The sequence below is a fragment of the Clytia hemisphaerica genome, unplaced genomic scaffold, assembly GCF_902728285.1.
Source record: "Clytia hemisphaerica strain Z4C2 unplaced genomic scaffold, Clytia hemisphaerica genome assembly, whole genome shotgun sequence".
Classification (NCBI taxonomy): Eukaryota; Metazoa; Cnidaria; class Hydrozoa; order Leptothecata; family Clytiidae; genus Clytia; species Clytia hemisphaerica.
Window position 1 is genome coordinate 1 of NW_027104368.1, and position 26,129 is coordinate 26,129.

Genomic DNA, 26,129 nt, shown 5'->3' on the forward strand with positions numbered 1-26,129 from the left:
TAGTTTGACAACAAAACTTAATAGAAATTTATCGACCAACAAAGTTTAATTTTTACAAATTCTAAAAAATTGGTTTATGATTAATTCCATTAAAAAGTTATGTTTTTAAAGGAGGTTAATATTAATCTTAGAGATTTTTAATTAATCTTTAAGATTGAATAGAGCTTTCGGGATTCTATGACATCATCTTAGAAAAGTTAAGGTTTCTTGGACAAAATATTTTTTGTGGTTAAATTTAAGATTGTACAACTATAATAATTATTAAATCATTCTTGTGTAAATTTAAATTACATAAAACTCTCATTTTTTAGATTGAGATATCGGTATTCATGTTTCATATCAGACCAGATATCGGTCTATTGTTCTTTTTGGTTGAGGTAAAACAAATATTTGGATTTCTTTTGTGTTTCAATCAAAGATTGCTCCACCACGTTCAAATCTATTCAATGCCATCGAAGGGTGATATATTGGCACTTTTCTGCCATATTTTTTACTCACTTTATTTCCTTTGTTTTACTCAAAATTCCAGTCATCAAATTAAATCTCTTGTTTACAGATTGAAACATGTGATCAATTACAATCTAAACCTTACAAAAATTTGCCTTTGTCTTTAAAATGTACATATTGGCGATCTGGTAAGATACACCGTGCAAAATATGGCAGAGAAGCGCAATGTATCACTCTTCGACGTTACTAAAGAGCTTATATATAATTCAAAAAAGCTGAGTTAGCAAACAAACATTTCTCAAACTTTAAGACACAGTGGTGTTTTATATATATGCAGTAATGGTCATACATTAATCAAATAATCGTAATTCAAATATTGATGTGTACCTTAAAAGAGAGTACCATGGAAAGGTGATATCGTGAAGTCGGGTAACTTGCATCAGTGGAGGGAAACTTGCATAGCCATCAAATGACTGATCAATCAAAGCAACAAAATTTCAAAACAAATGAACTACCCAGCTCTGCTTGCAGCTCTCTCCATCAAAGAGATGTCTCATTCAAGAACTAGAGCTGCTACAAAAATCATTCCTGAACGGTATCCCCTCGTTGAGCCACTTAAACTATTGGGAAAAATTGAACCAACTGAAAATCTACAGTCTTGAAAGAAGAAGAGACAGGTACAGAATCATTTACACGTGGTGCATACTAGAAGACATTGCCCCCAATTTCAACTACAATGACGAGGCAGACGGCGTACATTCTTACACAAATCAGAGACTGGGTAGAAAATGCAATTTGAAAGCTATAAATGTCAAACATAAAAATATCTGGAGAGGTTGTCTCTCACAAGAAGGACCAAGGCTCTTCAATGCTCTGCCAAAATCCCTTAGAAACCTCACAAACTGTACCAAACAAACTTTTAAACAGCATCTTGACCAATTCCTCAGTACACTGCCAGACGAACTGCTGCTTCCTAATTATTTCAACTTCAGGAGAGCTGACTCTAACAGTACAACAGTAATGGTCAATCATCGGATTCAACGAATTGGATGAGTACCATAAAGTACATAATCAATAACGAAGTATCACGAAGTAAGTTATTAAACAGGGTGGCCTCTTTGAAAAAAGGTCTATTGTAATCGAACCAATGGAACATAGTCAACTATAATCGAATCGCAAATTATTCGATCACGTTCGATTACGTTCGATTGGTTTGATTGCGATTTTTGTTCGAAGTTGTTCGATTGACACCGTCTGGTAATATCAGATCACAATCTACTATCATGCCTTTCAGTGGTAAATGTGGTAAATGGTTGTAAATGCATATGCATAAAAATTAGGCACTGTGGACTGTGGACCTCTGTGGACTGAGGTTTGATTCCCACTCGCAGCGGTTCACTTGGCAAGTGGATGAACCTTTGCCAGAGTCAACCCATGCCATGTGAGGGGAATTGGGTAGTCAGTTCATGATGCTGACTGGACTGGGCGCTAAAAAACAATCACAAAAACAATCACAAAAACTTGTTTTTCCACCACTCGCCGCCTCATTTTCACAAAATGTGGCAAATGAAAATGTTGAACACAAAGAAGAAACTACTTACTTGTCTTTCTTGGTCGCTTTGACTGTGATGGCTGTGAGGAACACTGCTGCTCACCATCATTATTTTCTGCCATAAATAAGTAATAATATGTTGAACTATCATCTGTTCCTGTATGTTTAAAAGAAATTCAATTTGAAAGTAGCCATTTTAATTTTAGATAGAAAGTTCAAATCAAGACAACAAAGCAAAGCTTTTCGAGTTGTGCAACAATGGATGAAACTTTGTTATCTTGATTTTATTTCATCCAGCAAACAAGATGAAAAGTTGTACTGACGGTATAATAATTACTGTATACTTTTTGCTTTCCCTTTGTGTCCTTGGGTTAGATACCCGGGTTTCTTTCTAACCGTATAGCGGTATTATCATAGTTCCGTAGTTTTGATCATTAAATCAACTAAAACCATTGATTGAACGATTAAAACGAAAAACATGATAATCATTGATTTAACGTTCGATACTATGTTGTGGTCGGACACTTCTCATGAAGGCTGTTGTGAGAGATCGTTTCGACGTTTTCGTTCACTTGATGAATTATCCTCAAGATTTTTCACTCGTGGACAATGTTGGTTGGAACATTCTTCATTGTGTTAGTTCGGTTGGAGAAGTTCGTCATTTGGAACAATTTGATCAACAAACAATCGAAATGTTGATCAATGGAAGAGACAAACTGAACATCACACCGTTGCATCGTGCAGCAGAGTACAACATTCATGACGTCATCAGATGGTTGTTGGCCAAAGGAGCGGATCATGAATTGAAAAACATTGCTGATCAACGCCCTGATGAACAACGTTATTGTGATGGTGTTACCAAAGAAATCTTTCGATCGTTTCGTTCGTCTTGGTAAGAAAAATGTCAACTTTTTCATGATTTTTTTTAGGATTGAATTTTTTTCGGAGTTTATTTTTTTTTCTATTGCGAGAAGTGTTGAAACTTTTTTTTTAATTTTTCAAATAGAAATGAAAAGTTATTTAGAAAGTCTTTAAATTTTTCAGTCGGATAAATTTTACCTTTTCGGAGTACGAATGAATGAAACGGATGGATTGATTTCGATATCTTGATTGAGATTTTTCATCGCAATGGAGCAGACATATTTTGGAGACAGTTGAAATTTTAGCCTGGATATCCAAGCTCAAAATTTTAGAAAAAACAAAATTTACCTCAACATACAAAGTTCTAAAATTATAGAGCTTGGTCTCCCTAAAGAATGAAAGTGTTTCTCCTTTTTCATGTTTTCATGTAACAGAAAGCCCTATCTTCACTAGCAACTGGAGGACTATCTTATTTTTGCTTTAGAATTTATTATTTTTGCTTAACGCCGTGTAGATTGGCCCTTACGGTTTTAGCGAAGTGAGCGCAAACAAGCGGACTGCATTCTCTTAAAAAGAATGCAAATCGCTCTAGGGAGACCAGGCTGTAAACCAAACATAAAATATCAAAAACTAGACTGTGAAATAGTTTACAGCTTGGATATCCAGGCTATTGAAATTTGCAAAGAGATGGTTTGTGAAATGTTTTCTCAGGTTGTTATGAATTTATTTTTACGGTGAAGAAAGAAACTGTCGTTTATTTTATTTTATGATATTGTTCATGTTTCAAATGTTTTTCATTCGATTATCTATTTTTCAGATTGATTGATTGTTTCCATTGTTTGTTTCATCGTTTCCAATGACGTCATCGATTCCAAATATTTCCACGTAAGTATATTTAATCATGTACTTGGTTTCCGGCTGATGTGAAATTGCCTTAAGCCTAAATTTTTCTGCACATCAGAATTTTTTAAAAAAGCGAATCCATTCAAAAACTTAGAAAGGAGGGCTTGGTTAGCCTGTACCAAACTCTTCTTGGTGGAATGAAAAGACCAAGGAAAATTCAGTATGATGTACAGTTCGGACTTTCATGTGACTGAGACGAATCCACGCAAGTCTCGGTTGTAAAGAGTTGAACTATCTTCAATTAGTCGAATAAATGCAATTGTTTCTTTCTGTAGTAAAAATACGTATGAAGCCTAAAATACCTCAATTTGACCTTGAAGTAAGAAAAGTGGGTTATACCTCAAAGAAGTTTACTAGTTCTTATAAAAAGACTCCGTATTCCGTCTTTTTCAAACTTTTCAACTACATCAGATTTTCAGCATTATCATTAGCCACTTTTTACCATTTTTATAAAAACTATTTATTCATCTTTCGAGTCAGCAAGTTTCGTTTTGCAATTAACCTCTAAAATTTTCAATTTTTTTATTTTTAGATTCCCAACAGCACGCGTGAGAAGTTACACCCGTCATTTTTGACGCCGTTTGTACGATTACGTTATTTATTCATTCCGTCTCTACAGTTCTGTTTGCGTTCAAACATTACTACCTTCATTTTGGCTTGTTTTTAGAGGTATTTTTACCACTTCACTAACATGACTATTATTACACGTCAACCGTCACTAGTTTTGGTGGCGTGTCTATTCTTACGCCCTTACGTTTCCACCTTATGGATTGCCTTGGTTGAATATGAAAAAGAGTACAGTGCTAAAACTAATGTTGCTATTGAGTTGCCTTGTAAATATCCGACTCTACTCGGTGAAATTTTGTTCAGTCAGTCAGGGAAAAAATTTTAGATACTATTTTTAGTGGAAAACCATGTCAACCGTGACCTTGGTGAAAACATGAATTTTTCTAACTTTTGCTCCCAGGATTTTTTTGTATGGTTTAGGTTTGTCACGCCCACGGATGAAACAAGCAAGTTAAATTATCTAAGTGGCTATCAAAGTTTTTTCGGCCTTTTTCGGGAGAGACTCATGGGTGCTAAATATTTGATGGTTTCAATTTGAAATTGCTCTTCATTTCAAGCCGATGAACGTTTTTTGGTATATATACGACAAATATTTATATTATATTTAGATAAGAATATTTTATTGTATAGAATTATTGTAATCAATTGTGGAATCAATGTTGTTTTTTATCCCTTTAAGTACCAATGTCGTATATATCAGACATGTAGGAGCCCTCCTGTAATGTCCAGTTTGAATAGAAATCGTCATTTTTGGTCTTACTCGTAGGAATCGGATTGGGCTTCATGGCCAAGCAAAAAAATAAATCAAAAGTGAGTCTTTTCAGCGAGATTTTAATCTAAAAAGTCAAAAAATGTAAAATTTGAAAAAAATCCACTTTTTTAAGATTTTGACCATTTTTTGACCTTTTTTGGTCAGCAAGTGATCCAAGAACCTCCAAATTCGGCCCTGATTAACTTGATTCTGTCCTCCAGCGAATTAGTTTGACGTTTTACCACTCGGCACCTTTCTATCATTTAGTCAGACCCGCGCAGGGTTAATTGTAAATAGTATATGTTCTCATTCATTCATTTATTTTATTTATAAAAATTACACATCGACCTTAGGCGACTTGAGACGAAAGAAAGAAAGAAAGCCTGGAAATCTTGCTTTAATTCTTTTCTGCTTAACTGTTTGGGAGAGAGAGAAATATCGCTCCCAGTGGAAAATTATAGTCTAATTTTCCCCAGCTGAAAATAATCAGATAAGCAAATCCTCACTGCAAAATATTGTGCTATTTCTTCCATCCCTACTGAATTCCCTTGCATAAAAACAATGAAATTCAATCACCAGTCATGAAAAATATATTACGCTTATTTCGGAACTCTACCATTTTTCATACGGAAAGACCCCGGTTTTTGCCAGAAGTGGCAAATTTTATACAACTTTAAACCAAAATATCTCGAGATCTAGACACTAAAACATAACAAACAATACCATTTTTGGATACTACAAACTCAAGGCTATTTAGCCGTGGGAATGATTTTATTTGAAAATGCTCCTAGGAAAATGCTGACGTCATCGAAAAAAGCCCAAAATTTCGGTTATTGGCCTTAAAAATACCATTTCTCGGCACCAGGTGGTCGAAACTTAACAAATAACCCCATTTTCTTTATCTACTTTCACACTGAATTCGTTGTTAGCAACAGATTGATTTTCAGACCTCGAAAAAACCGTTAGTAAAGGGGGACCCTTGATAAGTTCTATCGATTTACTAAAAATCGATTCACTCGAAAACTGCAAGAGATTATCGAAGGGCATAATTTTTTTATCAATTATACACCCTATTAGGAGCATGATATCAAAAATTTGCCCTGATCTAAGGGCTGTCCTACGAAGTGACACAATCCACTACCTCGGTCGCTGGTCTAACAGTACAAACGCCGTTATTCTATCACATCTCAAATTCGAAAATCCTTTTAAATTTCGAAGAACGATTTTCCTTACAAGATACTAAAATTTGTTTTCCTTACAAAATATAAAATAACTTTCCTTCGAAAATAAAGGACCAAGATTTGTCCTTTAAAGCATACATAGTCTAACTTACTACTTCGAAGCTCAATTAATCTAATATTTCTATAGCTCGGACAAAAATCGATCTCCTCAGCGGGGAATTCGTAGAAATTAATTGCGAATTGCGGAGATTCAACTTCATGAAGAGAATTTCCCTCCTAGAATACAGAGAACGATATCCTTTCGAAAATACTTATAACGTTTATTCTTTAAAATTCAAATTATTGAAGAACAGGGAACGATTTTCCTTCAAAAATACAAAAGCACATTTTCCTCTTGAAATTATGCTATGGTTTTCTGGTTGGTTAACTTTAAATAGGTTGTTTTGGACATTTTTTAAAGTCAATCAGTGATCCACTTAGCCATAATCCTCCCAGAAGTTGATTTTTTTTGTTCATTTTCTATTTAAAGATTTTTCTCTCTAATTCGACGTTCTACAATTCGATAGGCTCCCTTATTCGATGAAATTTAAAGTTCCCGTCAACAAGAAACTCTCATAAACGACGCTCCCATATTCCATAAGCTCTCTTATTCGATGAAAATCCAATTCCCCTTGAAGATCGAATTAGAGAGCGTCAACTGTACCATCTAATTCAATGTCAGAAATCTTCCACATTTGTAATTTCACTGAAATGAAAGCTAATTTGAAAATGAATTTAAAAGCAGGGAATTTCAGGGATTTTCGAATAATTTGGCATCTTGTAAAGAAAATCAGGTGCAATTTAGTGGAATTTATTTTGGCGATTTGATAGACTGGAGTCGCTTATAATGCGTGTAATACTAATAAAACTAATACTAATAATACGGAATTTAGTTGGTATAAGCTAATACTGTTCCCTCCATTACTTTTTGCTTTAATTATGTCTGAATTAGTCGTCTAGCTTGCTAGGCTAGCGATTTGATAGAATTTCTAAATTTTTGCCTTTTGAGGCAGTTCGCCAAATTCGCCGTAATTTTTTTCCGCCAAAATTTCATCTGTTAGGTAAATCGAGAAAAAGGCAACCGAATATTCTCTCGGGGATAATAGAAATGACTTGACGGGTACCTTGGGAACAAATTTTTCTAGGGATTTTCGAAGAACCCGCGAATAATAAATATGGCCATTTATCATCGAAAATCCCTAGAAAAATGAAAGAAGTGTGTCCAAAATAGGGCAAAACCGCGAAAATTAATTCCCGCGAAATGTGATTTTTTCGAATTTTTTTTTGACCAGGAAAATTAGTTCCTGCTAAAATTAGTTCCCTTAAGATAGGTCCGAGCCCAAATTCGAAAATCGACTCTTAAGGGAACTAAATTGAAACTGAATTTTAAAAGCAAGTTCAACAGAATTCATAAATCAAAATCAATAGATATTTTCTATACTTATTTATAAACTAAAAATTTCAATCTAAAATTCAAAAAAATAAAAATCTCGTAAAATCTTATACTCTGTCAATAAAATAATAGGAATTAAAATTATAAAATATCTATATAAATAAAATCTGGTTAAATTTGCTATATGTTTCATCTAGGTAAATCTTAGAAATCTTATAATAAATAAAATAGTCAGAAAAACAAAATGGATTTTAAAACACCTAAAATAAACTTAACGAGAACTCGGGGAAATCCAATCTGAATGCACTCCGTATCTTTCAATACAAAACTTTAAAGCGTCAAATGTTAAGAATAATTTAAGAAGAATGACATTTAAATCTTTCCCTAAAACAAGAGCAGGATCAGAATATCTTAAGGTTTATAGTGCCAAAAAATAAGAACAGCTAAGCCTCAAAACAGTTTGCTGCTTCTTATAAGAGAGCTCTGGTTACACTGATGATTTTTTATGCAGTTACAAAAAAAATAAAATTGAAATTTGAAAGAACAGCAGCATAGGCTCTTGTTGATGAGACATGGCCTTCCCAGACGAGAGAAAGTGACCATGTAGTGTGTTCACGAAGCAAGTTCTGCGAATACACCACTGGAAACTACCATCATTGAACCAGAAGTTCAAAAGTTATACTTGTGCTGTTCAACATCTCGAATGACGGAAGTGCAGGAAGGAGTTGGAACACTTCCTATCCTTTGAACCATCCACAATCTGTGAAAAGATGAAGATATTTTAGCGTGAAAACTCAAGATGAATGAGTGTACATGTGTTTACCTCTGCGTCACATTAATAGTGGCAAGTTTATGTATTTGGAATAATTCGCACTTCTAACCCCTAAAATGTCGTCCACAATTGGTCAGGATATAGTCCAATTAGAACCTTACCGGTAGCGACTTTATGTATGGAGTTTGTCCTGTGGCGGAGACAGCTAGTTTTGGATTCGTCTAGATCCTAAATGATTGAGGACGACAGTAAATCAGCACTTTAATTGTTCTCAATCGCGCACGTTAAAACAGCGGCGGGTTTTTCCGAATCGTTTCAAAAAAAGTAGCTCTATATTCGCTAATGTAGTCTGCGAAAGATCCGAAAGAAACCAGAGTTGACATTCGTTCCCTTCCACAAATTCAAAAGAATTCCTTTGTCATGGCCTTGATGGATTTTTTGTGATTTAAACCTCTCTGTATGTCGAAACTAGATCGACCACCAAATTTTAGATTAGCGAGGGTCAACTATATGTTCAGTTGATGGCAGTTTTTTACAGTGGTATCTGCCACCCTTTCCAAAACAAAGCAATAATGTTGACCTGTTTAACGTAATTCCTGACACAATTTGTTTATGACGTCACACACCGTGCATTATCACAAAAATGAATAAGAGATGAAATGAAGGAACGAGATTTTCTTCCTTTTTACCTCGACAAGCTGATTGAAGGACTGTGTAACAAAATGACTACTTGATGAAATGAAGTTAATTAATTACTCAACGAATGGCGTGGACCGACCACTCGATCAAAGAGGAACCACATTACAAACGATTTGCAACTGTATCATTCATTGAATCAAAAATAAAATATGACAAACAAGCTAATGTAATCCAAATAAATTATATTCTCAACACATAATCAGAGAAACTCTTTTTCACTACTACTTAAGTAAATTTCTTGGTTTTTCAGCAATTGAATTTTACAACATCTCTGAAATATCATATACAAACTCATATACGTTTTCGCTTGCAAGACAAGTGAATGTACCTTCACCCGGGTCAAACCATGTCATGTGAGGCGAACATTAAAGATATAAGCTCAAGAAACCTGTCGGTAACTGTGCTGGGTATTGATTCCACAATATACCCTGGTGAAAGCTGAGCTCTGACCTTGTTCCCTAGTAGTTTACATCACATAAAGGCACTTGATCCAAAAACTATATATCAGTGTATTTATACAAGTAGTATAAACCATAATGTAGACGGTTCTAACCAGACAACTCTGGCATTGAATGTAGAAGAAAAGCCTCAGTTATCATTATCTCGTTACACATTACCATGCAGCACTCGTCATAGATTTATAAAGCCCGAAGTGCTTTAAGCTCTTCCAAGTAAAAAAAAAGTGAAAATCGCACAAATATTGCTGCCATTGTTTTTGAAAACCCTCGAAGCTTGTGATTGGTCAAGCGCTTAAATTCTATTGTAATGTCACGTGACATCCTACCTAACCTCGGCACACTTTTCAGCAAAAGCACAAATGTATGGCACTCATACCGCTGTCTTAAAAGTATCAAAAACGGCTCCAGTCTAGCATCTCTCCACCATCCATCTATCAAAAGCGAACTAGACAGCTTTAACTTTATCCTTCCATTCTCCACCCCAAACAAACATAAGCTATCGACTCGTATTACTGAGAGGCGGAAGATGTTGGAAAATTGAAGCAATGAAAGAAAAGCAATCATATCTGAGAAAGTTTCACCCCTCTTATTTTGAAGCAGGAAAAGCCTTAAACATACACGAGCAGTCGCCCCTTTCTTTTAACATTCGAGTAAGATGTAAAAATTCAAAGTAAAGACACGCAAATATAAGCAAGACCACTTTGTGAGGGCTCTATTATCGAAAATAATGGCAAGGCTTCGTTCAAAAAGGGTGGCTCAAGAAAAGCACCCAAAGCAGGCTGTCATCGAGTTCTTGCATTTATACGTAAAGAAGCAAAGACACGCCAATATGTAAAGCGAATGATTGAAGATAGGAGACGGCCAAAGCCGAAAGCGTCGGTTCACCCACTGCACAAATTTCGTGGGAGCGTAAAAGAAACACACCATAAAAGGGATAATCAGTGATTAAAACCATCGTCACTACAAAACAATACCTCTCTTAATTGCATTCTACAATCAAGTATGCTTGTTGCATAATTAATTAATTCTACCTATCTATCGAGGAGGCGTTCGGACGAATAAATTAACGATAATGGAAAGTAAGCAGAGAGATAATTATGCTTGTGGGCGGTTCTCATACATCTCCTTGCTTGCTGAAGGTCGGCGAGAAACGATAACCGAGTTTTCAATATACGAAACTGACAAACAATAGAATTATATAATTATGCCAATCTCCAACGAATAGCGGTATATTTAAGCATTATACCCCGCTAATTAATTCAATCAAAGTTATAGATGTTTAGTGTCACAGAAAAAGTGCTTCAAGCAAAGATAAGAATTTCTATCGATTATTTTTCTGAAAGTAATGGTCCTTCACTTTGTCAAGAGAAAAAAAATCGAATGCTCCAATTCCGACATGTTTTTAGCGTGCAATGGTAAAGCTAAAACAGTTCGTATATTTTATTTCTGAAATCACTTTTTGTGTAATTCCAGAGAAAATCCTTTTCATGAATTTTTTCAAGTAAATAGTTAAAGAAATTTATTTTAATTTTGAAAATTTAAAACATTAACTTTTGTCCTTTTACGATTTTTTTTCTAATTTATATTACCATAGTCAGCTTGCACTAAGTTATATATACCACTATTTTGGTGATGAAAGAGACACCAATAAAAAAAATGTATGCTAATGTGCTATTTTCTTATTCATCATCTTTGAAAGGAACGATGCTGAGATTTCGATAGTAGCCCCCAGGGCTCGAACCTGTTCAGTGAATTACCCTTGTATTTTGTAAGGCGCCCGTGAAACCGACTGAGCTACCAAGTTAACGAGTTAAATACCGTAGCATGAAGGTAGAGTATCCAGCTACTGTGCGCAAGGTTCTGGGTTCGACTCCCAAGGGGTCACACCAAAGATTCCCAAAATGGTACTTGATGTCTCTCTGCTTGATGTTCAGCAACTAAAGAGACGGATCAAGGGTAAGTGGAGAAATCCAGGGAAAGGGGTGGCGACCTCCCCTACCTTCAGGTAGACAGCTATCGAAAAGAGAGCCTTCAGGTCGCCCTCGACTGCGGTCGTTAACTAACTAACCGACTTACTTAACAATAACTCAAAGGATTTACCTTCTGATATCAGAGGCAGTGTTTTCAGTGCACGATTTTCTGCATCAGAGATAGATTTTACGGCGTGCTTAAAATTGAATAATAGCGCTCCGCATCTCACAGGTCATAATTATAACTAGAAATTTGGACGAGCTCCAATCCCACAGATTATTTCGAAATGATTGGAAAACCGTGAAAGTTGCTACCTTTTGATATTAATTAACGTGCAAGAGCAATTAACGCAAAGGAGATGGGATTGCAAGTCGTACAAACGAAACAACTTGTGCAGATTTGTTACTACGTTTTTTAAGATTCGGTGCGTTGTGCTATTATTTTAGCGATAGTTTCGAGGAAAATTTGCAAAGATTGGTATATTTTTGAATGCAAAAGAGTGTACCACAGCAAATGATGCAGAACCCACTGATTGTTAACTACCATTGGAAATCTTTAGCAAGAACAGAAACTTAAATTGAAATTACTCAATCAAAAGATAAATGAAAGAAATCCATTTTTACTACAATAGAAACGTGGAATAGACGATCATTTCAATGCGCAGGCCTCATTTCTCTTTGATGAGTGCTGTAAAAAAATAACGTTTTTAAATATTTTAGTTCCAAAATTGGCTGAAATTGATGATTTTGGTCAGGTCATAACTGTTGTCTAAACAGTCAGTTTAAGGTCATTCTCCAATTGCACTATGGAATCTTTCAAATTCTAAGATATACAATCTACAGAGAACGGATGGCAAAATAATAATAATAATTACCATTAAAGGGAGTCATCTATCTTCAGTCTTTGATAAAAAACCACTTCATTAAAATAGCTCGTCGTTAATGACCCACTAATTAGCAAGCCTTCACATTTTTAACCAAACGTTCGAGGGCGAGCACTTAATTATGCGCGTGGAATAATTAGCAAGAAGGAAAATGTTGGAATAATTATCGAGGTCAAGCAGAGGAGAAACCATGTAGGCTGTGTGGGTGGAAGCTCAGTATAAGAGGAAAAATACTGAAATCTGAAAATCATATTCCCCTTATCTTCACACATTCTACGGACAAATCACCAAAGACATATAAACAGAGAGAATCAAAACAGGAGCCATGATTATGGGTGAGTATATTTTATCTTATTTTCTTATGATTCTTTCCGATGCTTTAAATTCACCAATACCTTTTTACTCACGTCTTGGATAACCTGGATAACCTGGCAATAGACATTGCAATGGTTCACTCCACGTGGTTTCACACATGTCACGAAAATCTACATTATTACACGAATATTACTAGGCAAGTATTCAACGGCCTTGAAATTCGGACGATCTGAAATTAACACGATTTTTCTGCTTTTTCAAGGAAACAACGGCTGGTTTTAATTAAGAGGGATTTTATTAACAGGAAATTTTCACTTCGTGCTAATAAAACGACTAGAAATATTCGTGTAATAAAGAATGTCATTAACTAAGGCGTACAAAAAGAACTGACATCTTCCTCTAACCAAAAGTCTCATCATAAACATACAATCATAACGACTATAAGACAAAGAAACCAATAAAGATTTGATTCCTATCCAGATAACAACTAGAACTAACTTTCTTCATTTTTCTTTTTCATTCAGACCAGAAGAACATCTTCAATGGTGAGATGAGTATGGAAGACTTCGTTTCACAATCCTATCCTCAACAAATGATGTCTGCAACAACACAACAAGACTTCACCCAAGACAACAATCAAATCGTCACAGAATCAATGTGTTACTCTCCGGACATCATAAGGTCTAATCAGAACCAAACTGCTTCCACAGGCAGCGCCTTCTCTCACATAGAAACGTATACAAGCAGTGCATGCAGCTTCCCAACAACTACACAAACCAACAGCAACGACTGTAGCTCTTTCACAACCAGCCTCACAGCAATGACAACCTCGACAACAAACACCAACAAAGAGGTCAACGAGCGAGACATTCTTCAATACTTGATTGCTATGGAACAACACAACACATCTGCAACACCCTCAACCTCTACAACTGAAACATGTTTCACGCACGATAACAACAACGACAGGCAACATTTCCAACAAACTCAAACAGTAACCACACATCAACCATTCTGCACAGAAAACACCTCCCCGACATTCCACCACACGGAAAACACCTCCCCGACATTCCACCACACGGAAAACACCTCCCCGACATTCCACCACACGGAAAACACCTTCCCGACATTCCACCACGCGGAAAACACCTCCCCGACATTCCACCACACGGAAAACACTTCCCCGACATTTCACAACACAGACACAACAAACACACCATCATTTCACAGTGATTCTACCAATTTCTCTTTCTCACAAAGCGATACTTCAGACGACGATCACGAGACCAAGAAAGTCAAACGTTTGTACAAATTCAATCCCAAACCTCTCGTTTCCAAGCCCTCCATGCGTCGCCATCGCTACACCAACACGCAAGCACACGAGAACCCCGAATACTTCGAACGACGTCGCAAAAACAACGAAGCTTCAAGAAGATCACGGTTAGCAAGAAGGTACAAAGAATGTCTCATCGTTGAAGAGATGGAAAAATTGAAGAAAGAAAACGAAGAGCTCAAAGAACAGATTCAAAAACTGAAAGAAGAAAAACAGAACAATCTTTAACAAAGCCGTCAATCGGGTAATCGTCTCATCACAACACAACAGAAGAAATATCAAATTGTCGAACAAACGCATATCCTTTTTTTAAACTAAAATGTAAATAATTTTCAACTATTAATTTGTAGGATTTTGTAAAAAAGAAAACATTTTCCCTGTAAATAAACAAAGATCAAAGAAGCAAACAAATACATTTCTCAATGGTTCCACATTTTTTTACGTGAATGGTACAAATGATAAAAACGTGGCAATCGATAATGGATGATTTGTATCCCTGTTGCTATGATACGATCAACTAGTTCCCAATCCTCACCACCCCATTTGTCTGCAAACATCTTCTCGTTGAAACCTGCACGAGAAATATGAAGAAAGAAGTCACTAAACATTCTGCAATAGTAAGATAGAAATTCTAAACTCGCTTACTTAGGAATCAATTTGAAAGAGAATCTCTAAGAAAAACGTTAGTGATAGACGAACATTACTTAAGCTACAATAAGCGCCGAAATGTTAGCAATTTTGGGTAGTTTAACGTTTCAGAATTTAAAGCTCCAGCGAGGATTGCAATTTCAGTACTTCCACTCCGTTTCATTGGATTTTTGATTTGGGAAGGGTTAAGTGACATCCAGGCTATATTCTCAGCCATATTGGAACATTTTTTAGCTTTAGATTCTGAGATCCTGAGGTCGTAACGTAAGTTTTAAGTCTAATGTTTTAAACTTACTCTACTTTCCAGCTGTACTTTAAAGCACTTAAAAATCACTTGCGGTTTTGAAGTTTTCGAGGGAATTCCCCTTTTTTGCCAAGTATTTAGGCGGTGATTGTAGCTATAGGTTTTACCTCCTACCCTTGACCAATCAGATTTATACATAGCCATGATACCAGGCCCATCATATTGCCAGATGACTTTCTTCAGAGCTAGCTCAGTGTAGCGTTCGTGGAGGCAAGGATCTTGAAAGTGCATTAGAGTCGGAGAAAAGGCTGTTTTACCAGCGATGGTCAGCTTTAGTGAAAAGAATAAAGCATTTTACTTTACACAAACACGTCAAAAATTTTGCAAACTTGTCCAATAACATTCAATTATTGTCAAACAACTGGAGAGTTACGTTAAATTCAGAAATTATAACACAAGAGTTGACTTCACGCTTCTAGCCTTCACTATCTTATTGTTTCTTCAATCTAAAAAATGAAAACAAACCTTTCTTGTTCTGTCGAAGAAATCCAAAGGAATTTGCATTTGAAGATCTAGAATCATGGCGATTCCATCTTTCGGGACCGCCTTCAATCCTTCGTTCAAGATCTTCACTTTGCTGAATTTCTTGTTTTTGGTTAGGATATACTTTGAAGGAACATCTTTTGTGGATTCCAGTAATTGCTCATAGTTTCCATCAGAGCTTTCGTTATCTAATAAAACCTGATATAAGTATATAATACTTATAATGATATAAACCTATAATAAGTGACCTGAAACGCAGAATTCGAAAAACTTGATAGAGATATATTCTCCCAAGTTTTGCCTCTACGCCTTTCCTTCCTTTGCCATGGAAGATTTGGACAAGATTTTTCGGTTTGGTTAAGTGGCTTCCAGGCTATATTCTCAGCCTTATTGGAACATTTTTGAGCTTTTAGATCCTGAGATCCTAAGGTCCTGAGTCTAATGTTAAAACTCAGAGTTAAAACTCTACTTCCGAACTGTACTTCAAAGCACTTAAAAATCACTTGCAGTTTTAAAGTTTTGAGGGAGTTCCCCTTTTGTGCCAAATATTTTGGCGCCGATTGTAGTTCACAATTACTATCAAAAGTGGCACTCTGTGTGTTTTCCTAAAATCCTTAAATATTATTAAACAATAAACACGAATCAAAAAATCACTTTTTCTCCTTTCCTTGCAATAAGAAAATCGAAAGTAAACAAATTTTTATATTCAAATTACAGTATAATACAATTTACCATCAGATAAGCTCTACTGAGATGACAGAGAAGACAATAATTTTACATTAAACAAAATGACACCTACGTTAGTTTCTTTGGTCTTGCTGAAGACATCGGTCAAAACATGTAGAAGGTATTTCACCCAAACATATTGATTTTTCACAGGTGTCAACAAAAAGATTTGACTTTGACTGTTCTTCTGGTAATCCATTTTGAAACAAAACCCTGAAGGAAGGTCTTGTACAAAATGCGAGACTTATGAATAAGCTTTGTTTTGTACACCCCTGTCTCAGTGCCCGGTAGAACTTTTTTCCCCAGTGTGGATGAAAATTTCTATCGAAATGCCAATGTGGATAGAAAATCTATTGTTTCCAGCTCGAAAATTCCAGTGGGGTTGGTTTTGGAGTGCAATTTTTTACATTCAGTTTTCAATGGGGATAGAACCATAGAGCAATTTCACAGTGGGGTTGAAATTGTAGGATATTTGTTCCACAGAGGACGATTTTTTGGCCTATTTTTCCACCGGGGTGGGGGGTCCACCGGGTCTGTGACACAGGGGTGTTTTTGTTATCTTCAACATGAAGCTCCACGTAATAATGAGGCCCCCCAGTGGCACCCCTGATCACGCCATCACGCAAAAAAAATTTCTCCATCACGCATCACGAAAATCGCTAAAATTTGTCTTCACGCAAAAAATAGTGAAAAATAGCCCAAATCACGCATCACGCCTCAAATTTTTGCATATATAAGCTGTGAAAATTTTAGAAAAAAAGCTCAACTGAAACTGAAAATATTAAGCTTTAAAGGTATTTTTCTCCTATATTTTGCAAAAGAATGACAGAATTTGCCGTTTTTGCTTATTCAGCGAAAAATTAATTAATTTTTTGTTCTAAGCTTTTAACTCTAGCTGATGGGAATGGATTTCCAAGATTTTTTGCTGTTTCTGATTTTTAGAATTTTCGGTTTTATCAATGCTGATTCTAGGGTCCCAAAATACTGGTTGACCTTTAAGATGCTATACCTTTTACCAATCCTCTAAAGTCACAGATGTATCTGCATTTTCTGAACGGCATTAGGTGTAGAAAGTTTCCTATACCCTATTTTTATAACTTATTTTCAGTATCCAAGGAGCTTGAGTGAGTTATATGCAATTTTTCACTGGGAAATTATAGGTTTTGGTAAATGTACTGGTTGAGTTGATGGTTCTGGTGAATATATATATAGTCTAGAAGTATAAAACCTTCAACTACTCAAAATGGAAACAATAAAGACAAAACCCCACACAACAAAAAGACAATACAAATACAACAAAAATCTAGAATGAACATTCACAGAAAATCAATCAGGTTGGAGTAGAAAAGGAAAATATGATGGCATAGAAATCCGTCAATGTAAAACTAGTGATCTAAAATTACTTTAAGGAAGAAAGTAACTCAATATGAGTTAAGATGGAAAGAAGTAACTCAATATGAGTTAAGATGGAAAGAAGTAACTCAATATGAGTCAAAAAATATTTCAAGAAAACACATTATCTGTTCCTCAGTTTTCGACCTACACAGGATTTCGGCCTTTTACGAAAATATCCTCCTATATGATGGAAATAGGGTTGTGTAGGTAGGCCAAGCATTGTTAATTAGACACCACCACAGATAAAAGCTAGTAAAAAGATGTGTTTATTGAAAGTATATATATTTATTTATTTATTTATTAAAGGATATACAGTCCAGGCACACTAGGGCCTCTAAACCGGTCTATCTACATAATGATTACAAAAGTGATCTTGAATCGTAACGTAACGGGTGCTTTCATCCATGCTTGAGTTAGTTCTTCTTTAAATACTTTGAATGACTTAGCATTAACAACATTTTTTGGGAGCTGGTTCCACGCCGATATGCATCTATAATAAAATGATTTTGTTTGCACACCCCTTAATCCATCATCTGAGAAATTAGGGATCAATTCGTAATCATGTTTACGATGGGGACGAGTTCGGCGAGAAAACTTTTTGACGATGGTATTTTTGTCATAGAAGTGAAGGTGTTTGTATATTTGAACCATGTCGCCAAATTGTCTCCTAAATTCAAGAGATGGTAAGTCCAGTTTTCACAGGCGCTGCTCGTATGTTAAATTTCGTAGACGACGTACCATTCTTGTTGCATCCATTTGAACCCCTTCAAGTAGGTTGTCGTGCTTACGCAATCTAGGTGACCATACAGATTGAAGATATTCCAGATGTTGTCGAACAAAGGTGGTATACAGTGTGTAAAATGTCCTGGGACATAATTCCTCGAAGCCTCATCTGATCACACCGAGAATTGAGTTTACTTTCTTGACCTGTTTCGACATGTGCTCTTCAAAGGTAATATCGGAGTCGATCAGCACACCTAGATCCTTTTTCAAGGGAAACGTGTTCAAGTTGGTTTCTATCTAACGAGTATGGGTTTGCATGGATGATGTTCTCGAATTTCCCGAGAGTTAGTACATGGCATTTATCTGGATGGAATTTTAAAAGCCATTTTCTCAACCAATTTTCCAGTTCATTGATGTCCTGTTGGATTGTCAAAGAATCCTCGATTGAGTTGATCTCTTTGACTATCTTCGTATCATCGGCAAATAGGAAAATAGATGAGATGACGTTGTCCGGGAGGTCATTGATATAGATAACAAAGAGAAGTGGTCCAAGGACACTTCCTTGAGGAATACCACTTACAACGGAGTTTGTACTTGATCGAGCTTGATCGACCTTTACGAGTTGCTTTCTGTCTGTCAAGAAAGACTCTATCCATCGTAGACAGTTACTTGATATTCCATATCCTTCAAGTTTCTTCAGCAAGTGACGGTAGGGAACAGTATCAAAGGCTTTAGCAAAATCGAAATATATCGTATCAACTACTTTACCATTAGCAATGCTTTCGCAGCACTTATCCAAGTAGTTCAGTAGTTGAGTAACTGTTGATCGGTGACTGATGAAGCCGTATTGTTTATTTGACAATAGTTTTTGATCTTGTAGATGATTCATGATATGCCTCCTTAGAAATGATTCCATCAATTTACAAACAACTGATGTCAGGCTGACTGGTCTATAGTTTATTGCTAGATTTTGAGCACCCTTGTTCTTGTAAATTGGCGAAACGTAAACCATCTTCCATTCTTTCGGTATGATTCCACACGACAAAGTTTTATTCATTATGATCGCTAAAGGCTCGGCTACGTGGTCGACCAATTCTACCAACATTTTGGGATGAATTTCATCTGGGCCAAAGGATTTGTTGGTGTCAATCAGTTTTATCTGTTTCTTCATCATCTCCTCAGTGACGAATAGATCACTAATCTTCTTATCTGTTCGTGCAGGGAAGTCTGGTAATTCACCCTCTGGCTCATCAGTAAAGACACTACAAAACTGCTTTTGCAAGATGTTTGCCTTCTCGTGGTCGTCATGTTTAAGAGACGATTTATCGTCAGGGTTCTGAAGAAGTGGCGAAACTCCACTTTTTGATTTGAGTTTACTTCTTACGTGAGACCAAAAGATCTTGGGTTTCTCTTTGGATTTGTCACAGATACTCTTCTCATATGCCCGATGTGCCTTCACCAGCATTCGACTTACTCTATTCCTTGCGAGTACATAGTTGGCGTGGTGATGATCTCGGTAGAGAGGTGAAGATCTTAACCACCTTCTATTCAGCAATTTCTTTCTCTTGATTTCATCTCGCAGGTCCTTTTTTATAGGGATTTTCCCTTTATTCTTCCAAAAGCTGTTACCTACTTCTTTCAGTGGTACAAACCTATTTCTGAGGTCGAGTATAGCTTCTTTGAAAGTTTTCCAAAGATCATCCACTGATGTTTCCACGGATGCTTTCTTGAAACTTTTTTCCAGTCTCTTAAGCTAAGATCGTTATTCATCGATTGGAAATTGGCCGACGCAAAGATATATCTTGTCTGTACACTTTTGGGGTGAGCGTAACAAGCAAATTTGAACGCTAACGAACTATGATCACTTTTACCAAGTGGACTTAAGTAATCTAGATTCACTATTTGATTTTCTTCCCCTGTCAATATCAGGTCGATTAGAGATGGGTCATCTGTTCCACGACATCGAGTTGGCTCGCCAACGTGTTGATGAAGATATGCATCTCTCAAAGCATCTAGAAATTTTTCTTTTTTACTATGTTCTATGTGCGGGGTTGTCCAATTTTCCCAATTTATCGTTGGGAAGTTGAAGTCTCCCAGCAAACATTTGTGGGAATACTTGTTGTTCAGTGCAATAGATTTGATCAGACAATTCAGGTTGCTGTTATTTTCGTTTGATGATGTAGAACTGCTTGGACTTCGGTAGATGCACGCGACAACAAGCAAATCTTTTCCAGATAATTGTACTTCAATCATGCATACTTCGTTGAAAGTGATTGGAGGTTTGGCATCAGCTACTAAATGTTTTATCGAGGTGTGAACAAGTATGACAACGCCACGCCCTCGATCTGTGTCTAAGTTAACTTTACTAGCAATTTTATAATCATCGATTTCGTATTCATGTAATTCCCTCAACGTACCTACTTTTGTCTTCGCTTCGCAGATAGCGACGGTGTGAGGCTTTTCCTCATGGGCCAAGCAAGGACTGTAATTCCTTAATTTTAGATGAAGTCAACTGATCGGGATCTGTATACAGCACTTTCATATCTTTGATTAATTTTTCTTTTGGAGCAAAGTTGGCTCCTGTTGGTCGATGATATTTGTCTCCGTTAGGTTGTTCGAGAAGGAGACATTCTTCATTTGGGGGTTGACGGTTTTCTGAGTGGTACCTTCTTGACAGTGAAGCCGTTTTTTGAATCACCCCGGACGCGATATATTTCTGTTGCTGGTTTTTCGGTTTCATTAAGTTCTTTAGCTTCAATAGACAGTAGGCGCAATTTCTTACGCATTTCAGGTGTAAGATCTTCAGTAACGCTCACTCCAGAAAACTTTTCATTCCCTTTCAGAGCTGGTAAATTTCCAAGAAAATTGAATTTCTCGTCTTCGTTCAAGAGGCAGATCAGAATGGGACGCTTCTTATCGTGTCACCAGAAATATCAAGATATTTGAAGAAGCCGAAAATTCTGGTAGTCAAATCACGTATCGTTGTGTTCATTGCAGAGACTGCAAAGAGTGCAAAATAAGTGAATCAATTGAATCAACCAGCTTGAAGGAAGAAGTGGAACAACACTTTATCAACCAATCCGTCTCAGTCGATTTGAAGAATTGCGTATCACATGCAAACTTACCACTCCTTCACAACCCAGAGACCAAGCTGGCCAACAACAAACATAAAGCACTGAAAGTCTACTTCCAACAATTGAGAAAGTTAGACAAAGAACCAACCGACAAAGCAGATGTCATTGCACCAGAAGCCAAACTCCAAGCAATGGGATACGTTGACTACGTAGAGAACCTCACACCACAACAACAACATATGCTATCTAATACTAAAGTACTCAATTTCATTCCGTGGAGAGCGGTATGGAAGCCAAACTCCATATCAACACCCTGCAGAATTGTATTTGATGCATCGCAACCAACTGATTCAGGATACGTCCTGAACGACATCCTTGCGAAGGGAACAAACAACATGAACCGACTGGTTGAGATTCTCATACGATGGTCGCTACATCATACAGTTTTCCACACCGACATTAGGAAGATGTATAATTCAGTCCGTCTTCGCGAACATCATTGGTGCTTACAACGTTATATATGGGGAGAAAAACCTTGACCAGAAAAAGATCCCAAAGAGAAGGTAATTAAAACACTTGTTTATGGCGTCAAATCTTCAGGAAACCAACCGAGCGAGCCCTGAGGGAAACCGGACAACTGTCCTCACAAGATTACCCAGAATTGCTTCACTTCATCATCATGAAAGACATCTATGTGGACGACTGTCTATCAGGAGAAAAATCAATGCAAATGGCTACTCAACGTGCCGACGAGTTAGAAATAGTTGTCAATCGTGGTGGTTTCTCACTTAAAGGAATCACTTTCTCACACCAAAAACCCAAACCAGACATGACATCAGATGGAGAAAGCATTGGTGTTGCAGGCATGAAATGGTACCCAGAGGAAGATGTTGTCTCTCTTGATGTCAGCGAGCTCAATTTTGCCAAGAAGGTCAGAGGCAAAAAACCAGTCAAGATCAACAATGTACCAACCAAATTGACTCGAAGACATTGTGTCTCAAAGTAGCTGAACTCTATGACATATCAGAAAAAGATTACACCACTGACAGCCGCAATGAACTGATCTCCACCAACTTGTCGATCTTGGTATTGGATGGGATGATCGCATTCCAGACAATTTGAGACCAATATGGGATTCACATTTCAAATGATGGAAAAATCTCCTCAATTAAGTACAACCGTGGCTATTTGTACCAGAAGATGCTATTAACCTAGAAATCAATTCAATCGACAACAGCAGATGCTCAAAGAACATTGCTTGTGTAGCAATTAATGCACGTTTCAAGCGAAGATGTGGAAAAGTTTTCATGCCAACTTGTTTTCGCACGTTCAAGACTCGTTCCTGATGGAACCACTCAACCAAGAGGTGAACTCCTTGCAGCAACTCTTAACGCGCATACCGGAGAAGTTGTCAGACGAGCTTTTGGCACACACCTCAAATCCAGTTTAAAATTAACAGACAGTCAAATCACTCTCTTTTGGATCAACGGCATCGAAAAGCAACTCAAGCCATGGGTCCGAACTCGAGTTACTGAAATCCATCGATTCACAGAACTATCATCTTGTAAATTTGTCACATCAGAAAACATGATCGCAGACATAGGCACAAGACGTGGCACAACCATCTCTGACGTATCTACAAACTCAACTTGATTCAAAGGGTTTGAATGGATGTGCGATCCAGAAGATACCTTTCCAACGAAATCTGTCGATCAAGTCAAGCTCACAAATGAAGAACTCAAATCTGCAAAGAAAGAGCAGATACTCACAATCATCGATCCAATAAACATCCAACCATCAATTCACTTGTCATCAATCAGTCAACGGTCAGAATTTTCAGAATACCGTATCAATCCAATAAAGTATGGTTGGAAGAGATCACTTAAAATCATGAGCACAGCCTATCAATTCATCTCTCACTTCAAATGTCGAAAGAAAAGATTATCACGTTTCGCTTCACAGCCAATTGAAGAATCAGCACATAAATACTTCTTTACAAAGGCTACAGAAGAAGTACAAACCTTCTCACCAAAAAGGAAGTATGAAAGAATTTCAACCATGAAGAATGGCATTCTATACTATACTGGCAGAATTCTACCCACAAACAATATGACAGCAACCGGAAAACTCACTAGCATTATGCTTGATCTCACCACAACTTCATTCTTTGTCCCATTGGTGGATAGGCACTCTCCAATAGCCTTCAGCATTGTCAACCATGACCATCCAGTTGCCAAGCATGCTGGTGTCGAAACTGTCCTTCGTTATGTACTTCAAATTGTATAAATCATTGATGGTCGGGACCTTGTTAAGCTATTTTGCTACATGGTTTGATGGAGTTGGCCAAAATATTTAGAATACACTAAGAATATCCTCATCATGCATTTCGGCTACTGATCCTATGTGATCGGATAGCAAAATGAGCGATGTTCTTAGGCCTGTAGTAGGGGTCAGAAGGCCCGATAAACAAATTTGATTCACCGCGTTTGGCTTTGTAGGCTAAACGTGGTAATCGGATAGCAAGATAGCAAAATGAGCGATTGAGTGGTGTTCTTAGGCCTGTAGTAGGGGTCAAAAGGCCCGATAAACAAATTCGAGTCACCGTGTTTTGCTTGGTAAGCTATACACGGTGATCAGTTAGCAAAATGAGCGATTGCGCGGTGTGCCGTTTTCAGATTTTGCCTGCTGTAAATTGAATCACCTCCAAATGCTTTAAAAATGTCATATTTTTCCTAAGGTATCTACTACAAATCATACTCCTACAAATTAATTTTAGGTAGCAAAATAAGAACATTTTAAGCGCGTTTTAGGCTTAAAACTAAAAAAGTTAAGAAAATCCGAGTGGACTCCAAAAATGCTGGACGTTCTTATGGATAATCAATCAATGGGCCATTCCATTTTAGTTCCATACAGAGGGGGGACGAACATTTCCAAGGGGTAATCCGAGAGGAATTTCCAGAAGGTTTAAATGAAGGTTTCCATAGGGGTAAAAGACTAATTATTGATGGTCTACCAGCGTCACTTTAAGATATAAAAAGAGCTTTTGTAAGGGTTTTTATGCAAAATTTTGCCATTTTCCAGTGGGTATCCACACATTTGCAAGAATCTTTTCTTGACTTAAAAAGGTTTATGCAGCCCCGTATTCTATGAACAGCCCAACATCCGTTGGACTCTATACTACTGCATTACCAAAGGATGTATGAAAACCAATACCAGGTGATAAATAAATAGAAATTTAAAGTGTTGAATTTATCATAATGATTTTCATTATATTTTTATTTATTTATAGAAGTGTATTTCTCAGGTCTATTGACCTCTATGAAACAATCTTACATCTTTACAATTTATAGATCTTATCATTCCATTCGTTTGTCAATTCTGTCTTACAGTTAGGCACCTTGGTATCTAACCCACTCTTCTTACAATCATGTTGTTTCCGTCGTAAATTTCTTTAAATAGAGTTTAGCCCTAGGACTACCTCTCACTTTCCATATATGACTCTTCCTTCTTCTTTCGATGTTTTTTCTTTTGCTTTACGATGCCATTGTTTTATTATCTCGCGTTCTTTCCTTGAAAAATCGTCTGATACTCTAAAATCATCGTCTTTATTTAGTTTGTGGGCTGATGCAAGTATTCTAATCCTTTCTTCTTCACTCTTGAGATTAACTTTTAATGGTCTCCATCGTTCATTTGTATACATTTCTTTACGAGCACCTATGCGTTCTACCTTATTATCGCACAATCGAAACCCATTGGTTTGGCAGTTCTTTCTATAAAATCTTGTCACCAACTCGTTCTTTCGTCGTTTCGTGCTTGTTTTCAACCTAAATCAATGCACCATGATGTGCACTTGGTTGATTTGAGCCAACGCATGTCACTGATTTGATGAAACTTTTATGGTCTTTGTTTTTTGTTTCTGCATATGTTGTCTGGTGCGTTGAGGTGTGTGTCAGATCTTTTGTTGTTCTGTCTTGTTGACGTCTTTTATTAATTAGCTTCTTTCGACTTTTCTTTCTAGAGAGGTTAGTCTTCGTGAAACCTAATTTCAATCCATGATGATGTTCACTATCTGCTTCCTTCGTTGTACGTTACTGCGAGATTTTGTCTGCTTGTTTTAATCCTCTCAAGTAAGAGTGGCGTTATTGTAACACTTGCCACAGTCGAAGCGCCGGTTTTATATTCAGACAAGCGGAATCTGATAGGGGCCAGAGCAAGCATAATGGACAAGTCTATCACATCTTCTACATTGTAAGGTGTCGTTATCTGCTACGATGGTGTTTGTTAAACAGTTATTGGGTGTGCAATATCCATAATTTTGTTGAATTTCCTTGTTAGAATTTTCGTTGATTTCCGCCATATTGTTGCATTTTCAGGATCGTGGCAGCACAGAAAAAATTTGACGTCAAATGAAATGAAAATGAAAATGAAAATTATAGGAAAGAAGATTTGAGAAAAAGAATGAAATTAACAAAGAAATGGTTTTCAGTATTTTTACGGCAATGATCTTTACGTATATCACGACAAGTTTGATGTGTTGTAATGTGCGGACTAAAGGAGAAGGTATCATTAAATCTGAGATCCAATACAAGAACCCCCCCCCTTATCAGTTCGACTAACGCAAAGGTGTGATTCGATGGTCTGACGTTCCACA

The 26,129-nt window shown here is 36.8% G+C and overlaps 1 protein-coding gene and 1 long non-coding RNA gene across 2 annotated transcripts; one reads left to right on the forward strand and one right to left on the reverse strand.

The window, feature by feature from the left end:
• Positions 1-8,033: 8,033 nt before the first annotated feature.
• On the reverse strand, positions 8,034-15,293 carry LOC136818414 (uncharacterized). Its single transcript, XR_010848234.1, has 3 exons — positions 15,185-15,293; positions 14,540-14,696; positions 8,034-8,454 (listed from the first exon to the last, which is right to left on the reverse strand). It is a non-coding gene; the product is annotated as an uncharacterized lncRNA (long non-coding RNA).
• A 5,409-nt stretch (positions 15,294-20,702) lies between these two features.
• LOC136818412 (uncharacterized) lies at positions 20,703-23,131 on the forward strand. The gene is made up of 4 exons (XM_067074747.1): positions 20,703-20,725; positions 21,294-21,947; positions 22,079-22,480; positions 22,813-23,131. The coding sequence occupies exons 1-4, from the start codon at positions 20,703-20,705 to the stop codon at positions 23,129-23,131; spliced, it is 1,398 nt and encodes a 465-aa protein (XP_066930848.1).
• Positions 23,132-26,129: the final 2,998 nt, after the last annotated feature.